The sequence below is a fragment of the Sciurus carolinensis genome, chromosome 6 (assembly GCF_902686445.1).
Source record: "Sciurus carolinensis chromosome 6, mSciCar1.2, whole genome shotgun sequence".
NCBI classification, from domain to species: Eukaryota; Metazoa; Chordata; class Mammalia; order Rodentia; family Sciuridae; genus Sciurus; species Sciurus carolinensis.
The window spans coordinates 79,973,152-79,987,426 of record NC_062218.1 but is presented as its reverse complement, the minus strand read 5'-3'; the positions used below and the strand labels follow the sequence as shown (position 1 = coordinate 79,987,426).

The window sequence follows — 14,275 nt, the reverse complement described above, 5'->3', positions numbered from 1 at the left end:
CTCACCAGCATTTATTATTATTTGTATTTGTGATGAGTAACCATTCTAACTGGAGTGAGATAGAATCTCAATATAGTTCTGATTTGTATTTCCCTGATTTCTAGAGATGTTGAACATTCTTAAATATATTTGTTGGCCATTTTTGTTTCGTCCTCTGTTTAGTTCTTTTGCCCTTTTATTGATTGGATTATTATTTTTTTATGTTAAGCTTTTTTAGTGCTTTATGTATTCTGGATATTTACCACCTGTCAATTTGAAATTCTTTAAAAAATTTTTTTTAATTTGTTCTAATTAGTTATACATGACAGTAGAATTTGACATTCTTTAAGAGGAATTTCTGGTAACTTGTGACTTGGTATCCTATTTTCTGATACCAATTTATGTATATTAATCTGAAAGTCTTATGTGCTTTTAGGGATAGTTCTTCAAGATACATGTTTAAGCAGGGGTGAAGGTGAGCTGTAGAATATTACATGTAATACAATCCTATTTGAATGTATATGTGGTATATATGTATCTGAATGTGCCATGTGCATTTGTGTACATAACAGAAGCACATAGAAAGATATAATTATGTGGAAATATACATAAGGAAATGTATTGGCAGTTACATTAGATAATAGTACTGGTGCTTTTAAAGTGTGGCACAGCATAGTTTTCATTTCGTATCTTTTGAGAGTGTTTGAATTTTTTTATTATATGCACATTATTTTTGTAATTAAAAGATAAACCTTCATTCTTTATGTTTTAGGTGGTTAGAAGAGCTTTTCATAGGTCTGAATTAACTCTTGCTTTTGCCTTAGTAATTATGTGAATGTGATTTATTTACTTTAGGTATTTTAACAAAGAGATATGAGAAATAGAATATCATTTTGACTTTGGCACCATTACTGTAGACTACATCCAGGAACTCCTTAGGTCAGAGGCCATGTTTTACACTTACCTGCTTGCTTTACCACTGCCTTATACATAGGAAGTTCTCAGTAAATACATTTTAAATGTATGCATAATTAATAATGTGGTCAAACTGGAGGAGACTCAGGTGGAAAGGAGTAGTATTAGTAATAGTAATTATAAATCACCCCCAATTTTATTTTGTTTGTCCATATTTGTTTTTAAAAAAAGGTTTTTAATACCTTGGAAAACTGGTAAGCTGTGGAAGCCACACATAGTATCTGTAATATGTTCTTGAATGCATGAACTGGAGAAGCAGACACTCTTTTAGCCTAACTTAATATTTATAAATGTTATTCAGTTATTTTTAAGGCTAAGAAATTAAATCTGATCTGGAATAAAACAATAATATTTATAGTGATAGCAATTCATATAGCATTTAGTCTGGGCTAGGCACTTTATAAATGCTTTCCATATTAACTTTTCTGATAGTCATAATAACCCTATTTTACAGATAAGCAAATTAGCTTGGAGTTTAGTAATACCTATTTATACTTACCCCTACCACACTAGTGCCACCACAAAAGTATTTTCTGTAAAAGCCTTTATTTTGTTTGTATCAGTTACTACCTATTAAACCTTTAGACAGTTGAAGTATTCAGAGCTCTTTTCTTTTTGTACTAGTGAAGATAATAATATCTACTTCACCGTCTTATAGGATTGTTGTAAATTTCAAATGAAATAACATTTACTAATGCCTTTATAAATTGTTAAAGCACTAGCCAAATCTAAAAAGATTTTAACAAAATTTAAAACTTGTTAAATATTTAAAGATTTGACATTCAGGAGTTATTTTAAAGGAATGATGGTGATACCATGTTTTTATGGTAAATAACTGGCAGTGTGAGGAGAATGAATACTGTTTATGGTAGACTATTATATGTGTGATAATATGTGAACAGGATTCTAAACTAAAGGCTATCTAAGATACTAGCTATCATATTTCAAAGTGAGATATCAGATCAAGATACCAATTTTTGAAACAAGATTAACCTATAAGGAAAATACAAAAGCACCCAAAGAGGGAAATTGAGAAGGATTTGTGAAGAAATTTCTTTGGTTAGAGTTGTTGCCTCCCATTTTTCTCCCTGGCACATTTCCACAGTTAGACACACACTAAGGTAAAGAAGGGCTGTATCCAGTGGGAGTTGCTTTGCTGTGTGTTCTTTTGAGGCCCTATAGGCCTCAAGCATATGGATGGGCAACTGACACAGGTTTCAGAGGCTATGGCTCTCAGTGTAAGGTGTTAAGAGAAAAGAGAGTTGCTAGAGTTTTGGAAAATGACTGCTTGCTTCTGAGAGAGTAGTCATCAGTTGATGAATTCTCCAGAGGGGTAGGATATCTGTGGACAGGGAGGAAGAAGTGAAGAATATTGCTCAGATGAAATCAGCATCTAAACCCTGAGTTTATTAGGTCTAGAAATGAGTGATTTCCAGGTGTGAGAGTGAACTGGCACAGGAGTTAACATAGATCCTGTTGGGTAGTGCCACCTTGAAGGGTTAAGGGGAGTCTCAGAAAGGCATCTAGAGGTTTCCACATTGCTAGAGGATATGGGGTAAGAGGAGTATAATACAGATAGTCCTGGACTTAAGATTTCTTTCTTTCTTTCTTTCTGAGGCAAGCACTCTACCAACTGAGTTATATCCCCAGCCCATGATTTCTTAACTGTAATGATTTTAATGATTTCTTTAACTTTTAACACACACACACACACACACACACACACACACACACACACAGAACTTCCACACTATTGAACTTCAAAATTCAAAAATGTGGGTGGAACTGCACTCATATTTTTAAATTTTTTATCCTTTCTGGACTAGTGGCATGCAATATATACTTCAGCTCTTGATACTGAGCAGCAGCGGCAAGCTGCATCTCATTTAGCCACACACTCATGAAAGTAAACAACCAGTATTCCAGTGTACTGTGTTGTTAAGCTATAATGTTTGGCAGGTTAGGTGTATTTAATGCGTTTTTGGCTTTTGATGTTTTCAATTTACAGTGAGGTTATTAGAGCATAGTCCCATCATTAGTCAAGAAAAATCTATACATTTACCCAGGTTACTGCAACTATAGATGAGTAGGGCATATGTTCTTGGGCATATGTTCCATGCAGTCACACAGGGTTCCCACATTTGGTTTAATGTTCTATAATCACCATTTGAAATCCTTAATTATTGAACAAAGGATCCTATACTTCTTTGCCACTGGGCCCCCCAAGTTATGCAGGGGACCTGCAGATGAGTAACTACCCATTAAGTTTGGAGTCTCTGATAAAGCCAGCATGAGAAGAAGTGCTCTAAAAAATCCATCAGGCCTGGAGAACTTAATACCATCTTGTTATGGTTCCAATCAAATAAAACTTCTGAAATTTCCATAGGGACCTGAAACTATCAGTAGCAGAGATGGGAGTGTTGTGGGAAAGGGACAAACCATCTACTGTTGCCTGTAACCATAGCCTAGCCTGGGAACCGAGGGGAATAGGGAGAGGAATACAGTTATTACCTTTGCTTGGAAGATCAAATTGTTGGAAACTGAAGGATATTGTAATTGGAACCTTGTTTGTGAATGAATGTAAGGAAAATGCTGATGTAAGAGTAATGAGACCTACTCTAATTTTTATCTAAGCCCAGAGAAAATGTCTCCTTCAAATAGTAAGTTTTAAAAAGATGGGGAAAATAAAAATAAAAGTATTTATTTAGTATATTTATTATAAATAGTATCCTTATCCTTATATAATTATCTCTGGGCTAACTTTATAGAATATTGTATATGATTGCTTAGAATTCTGTGCATTACTAAAAGTACCAGTGATAGTTTTATGTTACTAGTTTTAAAAAAGCTGTTAAAAATAATTTTATTGTATATGCCTTGCCTTATTTCTTTGTTAGATACACTCAAGTTTCCACTGCTCCCATATTTCTATAAGACGCTTCATGACCTCTTTTCTCTTTTTTCTAATTCATTAGATTTCCTCTTCCTTGATTATACAAATTACTGTTGCCAACACTACACTCAGAATATTGCTCTAACATTTTTTTTCTTACAATTTAGTGTTTAAAGTAGACTGTGTATTGACTCATATATACTTTATTAAAATGTGAAGTGGACTAGATATTGACTCATTATATTGACTTTATTCAAATGTATATAATGGATACCTGTAATTAAATCTTGGTTATAATTTGAGATTTTTAATGAAAAAAATTTTAGTGTATTTTTTCTTATGTAATTTAGTTAGCATTTATTTTCAGTTACTATTTCTTGTGAGCTTGAGTATATTTTTGAGTCAGTACATATTATAAAACTAGTTTGTATCCCAAGTTATGTACATAAACATTTCTCCTATAGGTAAATTTTTTTAAAGTTTTCAATATTGATAACTTTGTTTTAATTTTTTCTCTCTGATCTGCTTTTTATTTCTATATTGTGATTTTTATTAAAATATTTCAATTCAGGTTTCCTTTCTCAGATAATTTTGAAGTATGGAACTTTATATTTATCACTGTTGTTAAAAAATTAATGTTAAATTTTTTTGTTTATTTAATGGATCAAAGGCTTACTAACAGATTTTACTCACCTTAGTAGTGTAATGCTGTATTTTCTTTTAACAAATACGTCAGCATTTTTAAAATGATGCCTCCTTTTAAAGTCCCTTTTCTATCTCGGTCTACTCTGTTTTATTACTCCTTAAAGGCAGGAATTAGATCTTACATTATTTTTTAATAATTACTTTGAATTTTATACTTTAAGTATGTCAGAAACATTTATATTGTTACAGGCGAATGTTTCCAGTGATCACTGGCCATCCTTGGTTCAAGAGGCTACAACCGAGGCCTTGAAACTTTGTTTCTGTCCACTAGCTATTCTTTTACAAGCTTTGTTACAATTCCACCGCAAAATGGGAGCAAGGTATGAAGTTTTTTGTTTTTTTGTTTTTGTTTTTGTTTTTTTGTTTTTTTACCCTGGAAATGCTTTCTTCACTTAAAAACCTTCTAAGAAACAATCAAGGAAAGATTTATAATTAACTTAATGAACTAGTTTAACAAACTGTGGGGTTATTATCATACCTCTACTCTAGAATGGCTGGTTCTAGTAATCTGGTAAAGGGGAAAATAAAATTTCATATTTGTTTAAAAAGTAATTTGGTACATAGATACAAATATGAGAGGTTTGGCATCATAGCATTTCAAATGAAACAGTCTTTAGGGTCTTTCTGTGCTCTTTTAGGATGAGCCAAGAATGTTTTGTACATTCTAGAAATAAAATCAGAAAAACTCAAGTTCAAGGCTACATTAATAGAAGTGTTTGCTAGTACAGTGAAGTATGGAAAAAAGTCATATATATTGAAAAGGCTGACATATCATTTGTAAATAGCATGGTTTCATATCTGGGAAATCCAAAAGCTGCTCAAATTAAAATATAAAAACTCTAGCAAAAGTTTTTATTGGTGATCAGGGATAGGGGCAAAAAAAAAAAAAAGTGAAGAAAAAATTATTTGGAGGTAATATAGGTGAAAAAATAGTCAAGAGAATTTTAAAATTCTTAAAATAACATCTTAAAATAGCATCTTATTTTTGGCCATTTTCTGTGTGACTCATTTCACCAAGAAATGTTTTAGTGTGTGAACTTCCTAATGAGCTCTTTTGCTGGCATGCACTGTGGGCAACTTACACTTAATTTTAATACTTCTCAAACCAGCCCAAATAAACGTCCAGTCCAAGAAAAAAGTGTGTTTGGTGTATGATCCCTGTACCAAAGCTTCTTCAAGACAAGTTCTTTAGTTCCTGTTCCAAACCATTTGCTACCTATAAGATTCTTCTACTTCATGTTAATGAATTAGGAAAAAAATTAAACTGTAACTGTAATTCAACATTATTGTAGGAGTTCATATATTGTAAAATCCTCAAAAACATATATTAAATGCCCAATATTATACACTTAACCTCTAGTGTAGATACTAAATATTTCTTGTTTTACTATATTATTGATTTATTTTTCTGCCTACTTTCAGGAAAGATAAGAGATACCTCACCCAGAAATATTCATAAAATAAGGATTTTCTCCCCATACAATTTGGAATGAGCTTTAATTTGCTTATCTGCAGCGGAAATAATAACAGCAACCTACTTAATAAGGTTGTGAATATTAAATACAACCACTTGTGTAAAACACATAGTGCATTATAAAATACCTAGTGCATTATAAGTACTTAGTAAATATCAGTCATTGTTATTAATTTTTATCTGAATAAAATGTCACAAAGTAATCATGTGTGACATCTGCAAAAGAATGAGAAAAATGAGGATATGAGTGAGACTATTATATGAAATATCTCTTGTTAATTTATATGCTTTGAGCTTAACATAAATATCTTTTTCCCAGAGAGACACGGCGACTTTTGGAGAGAGTGGTATATCAACCAGGATATCCAAAATCTATTGTATCAGCTGCTCGTTGGTACCTACTGAGACACCTCTATGCCAAAAATGACTATGAACTCATTGATGTAAGGCTTTGATTTTATTTAAAATATTTCATCTTGGACTTAAGAGCTTTAGTAAGGTTGTTTTTCAAAATTAGTCTACTTTATGATGGATTTTTTAAAAAGGAGCCACATAATTCTTTGGCCAATTGATTACTACAGTGTTTCTATTGTGGCATTCACTGAAAGTAGAGAAACAATTATGCAAATATATAATTTGAAGGTTAAATAAATAGTTTGTATTTTACCATGGGTTAGTTATAAAATTCCCATTTTAGTATTGTAATATTAAAAGCTAGGGTTCTTTGACAAAAATAGCAGGATTTTTTTTTTTTTTTTTTTTGTGGCGCTGGAGACCAAACCCAGGGCCTTATGCTTGCAAGGCAAGCACTCTACCAACTGAGCAGCCCCAATAGCAGAATTTTTAAGGCTGTGTTTAAAAATAGGTTATTGTAAATTCAACCTGTGTGTGTGTGTGAGATGTCAAGTTTTCTTTGACCATACCCAGAATCCAAACTAATAGGAGGTATTGATAGTTATTGGTTTAAAACATTGGAATCATAATCAGTTGTGACATATTTTCTAAATAATTGGATACTAACTATAGGTGGCAAGAGGTTTCAGTTTTTTATTTCCTGTAATAAATTTAACAGATTCATCACTATCCTCACATATCTGTCAATGTATTTTTTTTTTTTTTTTTTTTTTTGGTACTGGGGAGTGAATCCAGGGCCACTCAACCACTGAGCCCCATTGTCAGCCCTTTTTTATATTTTATTTAGAGACAGTGTCTCACTGAGTTACTTAGGGCCTCACTAAGTTGCTGAGGCTGACTTTGAACTCAAGATTCTCCTGTTTCAGCCTCCTGAGCCTTGGGGATTACAGGTATGTGCCACCATGCCTGGCGATGTATTCTTAGAAGCTTTGTTACATCAAAGAGCAGAGTAGAATTTTAGGGAGCTGTTCTGATTATCAGTATTTTATTCGTGAACCAAAGAACATTGAAAGTTTGAAAATCATTCATCAGAATGTACTGAGGTGTACAAAAAGTTGAGAGGTGCTGATCTAAAGTCTATATCTAGTGAAATTTATAGCAGTACATGTGTGTGTCCATTGAAACTCAACCTGAGGCAGTACCAAGAATCAGCATTTTCTTTTTTTTTTGCCATAAAGGGATGACTTAACTACACTCCCTTCTTTACTTTTGCTTTATCTTTAGAAATGAATGGATAAAATGTTTTATCCAAAAGCCAGTCTAAATAAAAACACCAGAGTACTAAGTCAAAGTAAAAAAGATTTGTGAGTTGGTATTGATATTCTATTAACATTGATTTGTCCGCCTGTATTTCTCTTTTCCTGGGCTAGGAGTATGACACATCCTTTACATCCTGTTTAATCCAGAATTTCTCAACCTCAGCACTATTGATTAAGATTTTGGACTGGATAATTCTTTGTTAGTGATGGGTGCCATCCTTACAAAGTTGGATGTTTAGTAGCACCCCTGGCCTCTAACCACTAGATGCCAGTAGCACTGTCTTCCTCCCTGTTACCCTTATTGCACCAGGCAAAAATGTTTTCTAGATATTGTCAGATGATCCTTTGGGTGTAGTCAGATGTTTTCTAGATATTGTCAGATGATCCTTTGGGTATAGTTTATGGTCTAAACTATAGTAATCCATTCTCCTAATATGCCATGTAGAATAATAAAAAGAATAGACAAAGGTTCTAGGTGCTACTTGATTATTTTTATGGTTATTAAAATGTAGGCATATAGGTAGATTAGATAGGGTTAAAGGTAGTAGAATCTAATGGAATACTCACATGATCTTTGAAAAAATTGTTTTGCTTTTCCTTCCCTTTTCTACAAAATGTGTGTGACAATATTTACTCCTCATGGAATGGCTCTGCTAAGTATATAAAAAGATGTATCTTAAATTCTTTTGAAAAAGGAGGAGTACATAATAATGGAAAGGGTTAAAATACTTATGACTTCAGCCAACAACTTAAAAAAAAAAACAGTGAAACTAATGAAAACCTTTTTCATTTCCAGCAGGCAAATACTGTTTGCCTTTTGATTAACTATACAGTATTTAAAAAGTACTAAAACAAGCAATGCTTGGAGAAAGGTATTATAATCAACGTATTACAAACCAAAAAGGTAGACTATATGTGGATTTTGGGAGATAGTTTACCATGTGTTTCTAAAGATCCTGTGAACAGGGGACCTAACTACTCTGTTCCAGATTATGATTTTAGGATTTTTATGAAGTGAACAGACTTGGGAGACAAAGATAATGTCTCCCTCCTGAGCAAATGGTAGGCACTACTTAACCGCATTAAACTTCCATTATAAAAAGGTTTGAATCTCCTAGGCTCAGGGCCTCCTCTTGTTATGCAACTCACTACGTAGGTGGGAAATTCTGTGTATCCATTTACGTCACCCTTGTGAGGCTTAGAGGGCAAAGGGAATGGATACCAATGTGTTGATGCTCATGCCACTTAATGTTATCATTAGTAATGAAGACCTTTGTCTTTGAACTAAGAGTTCTGCATCTTTTGGCAATGTCATGAAACAGTGGCAGGCTATGTTGTTAGCTTCTCAGATCCTGCAGTGTTTGACAGTGAACAACCAAAAAATATTTTAGGAATTGGATGGTCAGCTGGAATTGAATCTCCTTGTTTGAGGACTTTGAAAATCATGGAAAAATTCTTGATAAAATCTAGGGCCTAGATCCTAAACTGTGACTTTAAAGGGGACCAGTGTTATTTGGACAGTTCTATACATAATGTGGTCTTTTGGGGTAAGAGTTTACAGGTGACAGGAATGTCAACCAAGCCACCAAAAAAAAACACCTTTAATTTCTTACAGGGCCAACCAACACTTTAATAATCAAAATGTTGACATCTATACAATAAATTGTGCTTCTCTCTTAAGTTAACTTTGGCCCAATAGCTTATTTCAGCAAAAATGATTGAAAGATTGCACCTAATTACTTTTTCTTGTGTAGTTTGATATTGTCTTTTTAAGACTGCTGTCCTTGGGAATCTAATATAGATACTGTTAATAAAACCCTAACGTTCCTGTATGTAATTTCCCACAGGTGTTGGTAAACAATGCTGAAACTCACAGAGATACAAGAGCATTGGAACTGAATCAGAAATTGGCCTCACAGTAACAGTGGATTGTCTTATAGTAAGCAAAGAAAAAGCTATAAGAAGGAAACTTTGAATCAAGACTTTTCCCAAAGCAACATATTTTAAAACTGTAATTGTAATCATCCATGTTTTTTTCCTTTTTTTAACCTACAGAAGTTAAAACTCTTTAAGGACGTAATTTTCCATTAACTCTGGTTAACTTTAACCAGAAAAACATCTTTGATTTGAGAAGTCCATAATGAAAGGAAAACCATGATTCCCTTATTCGCTCAACGGTTATTTGTAAACTAATTTTTTTTTTGCATCTTGCATGGTATATAATGGGACATCTTTTTTGGTAATCCCTTACAATAAAGCCTTTATAGCCATTTTATAAATAATATACAAGAGCAGAACTTTCATTTGATGAAAATAAATTCTAAGGTTTAATTTCTTCCATGAATTCTGGAGTTCCGCATACCAATTCATCATGAAATCCAAATAATCCTGTAACCTGTTTTGCTAGTGTATCATCTCAGAGTCCATTGAATAAGCATAATATAAATGTTAGTTTTTGACTACTAATGGATATGTTTATATAATTCAACATACTCAGGTGTATGGCTTCAGTTAAAAATGATGGAAAATGTTGGAAAATAGTGCCGACAGTATTTAATTGATCATGCATATCCTTCAATTATGAAAAAACTTTCTGAAATAAAAGTGTCTTATTTTATCTATAGTATCAGTATGAGATAATTTCTAAACTTCAAATCATAAAACTTGAAAGCAGTTATCTATTTTTTTCAAAAAGTCTTTTACATATTAAATAAGCTGTATGTTGCTTACTTTGAATTTGTAGTTTTAAAAGTATTTTCAGACATTTACAATATTATTTATTGTACAAAGATATGTGGTTATATTTTATGTATGTGGTTTTTCTAAACTAGCCACTTCAGTGTTACTTTGTAAGATAATACAAATTGATGTCTGTAAATTGTACTTTAGAAACTAATCTGTTGAACTGAACCATAATCTAGTGTTTCCCAAATTTGACTGAACATTATAATCATTCAGATCTATGCAGTCAGAATATTAAGGATTGGAGGGCCTAGAATTCTGCATTTTAAAGCCATGCCTGAAAAATTATAATGTTTGTTCAGATTTGTGAATCACTAGATTAACCTAATGATTCTGTTTTTCTTTGTTTCTGTAATCAAGCACATGTCATTTTCTGCCCTTTTCTTCCTTATTCTCATAACTGTAAAACTGATTTGGTGCTTTTAACCACCTGTCTAACAGCCAGCCAGAGAGGAACTGCTGGAGGCTACCTGTGCATCCCTGGTGTCCATGTCCTCCTCTTTCCTCGGGAAAATGCTTCAACTTTTTCATCCTGAGTGGACTGGCTCCATCTACCTGGATGCTTGATTCAGTTCTTATTCTCCATTTACTTTCTGGAGTGTCACTTGCTTCACAGGGTTACTTCCACCTTCAGTGTGGTCTTGGTTAGCCTTTGCTCCAGGCCCATAATTAAGGGGTAACTTTTTGATTCCCTTACTAAATGTTGGCTTCCTGGAATCTTAGTCCCAGGTTAGAAAGAAGAGTTGGAGCTGGATGTGGTGGTGCACATCTGTAATCCCAGCAACTCAGGAGATTGGGGCAGGAGGATCACAGGTTCCAGGCTAGCCTCAGAGATTTAGTGAGGCCCTAAGCAAATTAGTGAGATCTTGTATCAAAATTAAAAATAAAAAGGGCTGGGTATAGCTTAGTGGTAAGGCACTTCTGGGTTCAATTGCCAGTATCAAAAAAGAAAGGAGAGTTGGAACAACCCCTTAGTTGATACCACCTGAGGTCATTCTTTTTTTTGCATTTATATGTGTACATCTTCTCTTAACTTTTGTTTATTGCTTTCTCTTCAAATTGCTGCTCAGTACTTTGAGCCTTAAATCATTCTTAATCATGTGATTTTTACAAAGCTTACTTTGTGCTGAACTTAGGCTAAATGTTCTTAATGTTGTCATTTAATGCAAGTTAATAAATGAGAACAGTGGTAAACAGCATACTTAAAACAAAATTTGAAATGAATCAGTGTTATCAGATTCTAGAAACTTTAAAAGTGACCAGGATTTTTTTGGAGTTTATATGTGAGTGTAATTTCAAGAATTAGATTCAAAGTTATTTCCTGAAGTACTAACATTTAGCATTTATTTTAGTGTTTAGTTTATTTTTGTTTTATCTTATTTGAGAATTTTAGTATATTTGCTGTTATTTTCCACCCACCATTTGGCTATCACTGATTAATTAGATGTTTATAGACTTGTTTGGCATCTAAGGATAACTTCTTATGGGAAAAACATATTTCAGCATACAAGTAAACTTTTGGAACATTATTTGGGATCACTTGTCATATTTCTTGAAGTGTCCCATTAATTTCTGGTCAGAAGGAAAAAACAAACCCTTAGTTTAAGATACTATGCTCTTTTTTAACTTTACAAAATGAGCTCTTGAAAAGTGTTCTTTAGTTCAGGATTCTTGGTAGACTAGGACTGGATAGAAATACTCAAGTAGTACATTAAGGAAATTGAAAGATTAGTTATTTACTATGTTATGAAGCATTAGTTAGGTTAACATTTACTGGTAATATTTGAATGTGAAAGAGCATACACTTGGCTCCTCCTTAGAAAGTTTGGTATCTACTTTGGGGAAACTATAGGAACACAACAGTGAAACCTATTTTGGAGTAGTGTGGTTTTAATTTTTACACATTAAAAATGTAGTTGTTTATTGCTTTCTCTTCAAATTGCTGCTCAGTACTTTGAGCCTTAAATCATTCTTAATCATGTGATTTTTACAAAGCTTACTTTGTGCTTAGTATATTTGTGCTTAGTATAATTTTAGTATATTGAGTTCTGTAGTACACCACTGGACAGAACAATTGAGTTCTGTAGTACACCACTGGACATTGTTTTGGCAATGTTGACCCTGACTTCTCTCCAGATCCTCCTTTCTCCCACTGTAGTTGCCAGTGAATATAAAACTTTGCAGGCTTCCTTTCTTGCTGCTTTTGTAAGGGATAGCACTCAGCTGCAGTTTATAAATGAACCCTCAATTTGCAGGAGAGTTTTTTTTTTGTTTTGCTTTTGTTTATATACTTTAAGGAATACATTTATATATTGCATGCAAGCACAAAAAATTTTCCACATATACTTAATGACTTCTTATTAAATGAAATAAAATCTTAAAATTCTTTCAGAATGTACCCCATTTTTGGTTTAGAAAATAAAGTCACTTAAGGGACTGGGGTTGTGGCTCAGTGGTAGAACATTTGCCTAGCATGTGTGAGGCACTGGGTTCGAGTCTCAGTACTACATATAAATAAATAAGTAAAATAAAGGTCCATCAACAACTTAAAAAAATATTTAAAAGAAGAAAGAAAGTCACTTAAGTTCTGTCATTTTCACGACCAACTCATAGTGTCTGTTAATGTACTTTATAACCATGGGGTCTTTCTGTGTGCAATTAGGAACTTTTTGAATGGCAGGATTTTAAATTCTAATGTACCTACACATCCTATACAATCAAAAGTTTTTAAAATAAATTCTAAACTATCTTTAGACCTCAAAAAAAGGTTTGTTTTGGGTTTTTTTGTTTTGTTTTTGTACCAATGATGGGAGCCAGGGATACTTTACCTCTGAGCTACACTTCCAGTTCTTTTTATTTTTTATTTTGAGATAGGGTCTCGCTAATTTGTTGAGGCCGGCCTCGAACTTAAATCCTTCTGCCTCAGCTTCCCAACTTGCAGGGATTACAGGCATGCACCACCATACCTGACTTGGACCTCAGAATGTTTTGAAGTAGGTAAATTTCTTCTTTAATACTTTAATAAGTAGTTATTAGGAAACATTTGAAATATTTTTTATTACTTTTGAACTCAGAATTGGAAATAGCAATTTGTTTTTAGTGAAGCAAAATGGTGCCAGAAGAGGGATAATTAAAATTAGAGTATCCACTTAAATAAGGATTGAGTTCTGTAGTACACCACTGGACTGTGGCATGATTGGCATGTCTTGATCTTTACTGAGTTTGCCAGTAAAAAAGTTAATTTAGGCTTCATTCTTCACCACCTAGTTTCCCTGAATGTAATATTTACTATAAGAACATAATTAAATTATATTAATTTTTCTGGAAATAAAATGAGTAATAAGAAAACATTTTGTAATTTCTGCTTATGGTGGGTTGAATAATGGTGTCTACATATATTCATGACCTCATCCCTAGCACTTTGAAGATAGGGTGAAGGAGACTTTGCAAACATGATTGAAAATATAGACCTTGAGATGGGGAGAGACTCCTGGGTTATCCAGATGGAACAAGTTTAATCAAAAGAGTCCTTAAAAGTAAAGAGCCTTTCAGAGAGATGTGACAATAGAAGCAGTTCAGAGAGATTCCACATTTCTGGTTTTAGAGATGGAGGAAGGGGCCATTGGTCATTTAATGAAGTGGCTTCTAGAAACTAAACAGCAAGGAAGCATTCTTCTGTGGAGCCCCTGGAAAGAAATGCAGCCTTGTTGACACTTGCTTATAGTTTGGTGAGACCCAGGTTGGACCTCTGACCTACAGAACTGATCTGCAGGACTATAAGATTAGTAATTTAGTAATTTTTGTTCTTTTAAGCCACTAAACTTGATAATTTGT

At 33.2% G+C, this 14,275-nt stretch overlaps 1 protein-coding gene across 1 annotated transcript in view; it reads left to right on the top strand.

Moving 5' to 3' along the window:
- Skic3 (SKI3 subunit of superkiller complex) overlaps positions 1–10,322 on the top strand; it is a 96,760-nt gene extending 86,438 nt beyond the window's left edge. Inside the window, 3 exon segments of the mRNA XM_047554750.1 lie at positions 4,742–4,872; positions 6,346–6,469; positions 9,547–10,322. Coding sequence (XP_047410706.1) covers positions 4,742–4,872; positions 6,346–6,469; positions 9,547–9,621 — 330 coding nt within the window. The 3' untranslated portion in view covers positions 9,622–10,322.
- Positions 10,323–14,275: the final 3,953 nt, after the last annotated feature.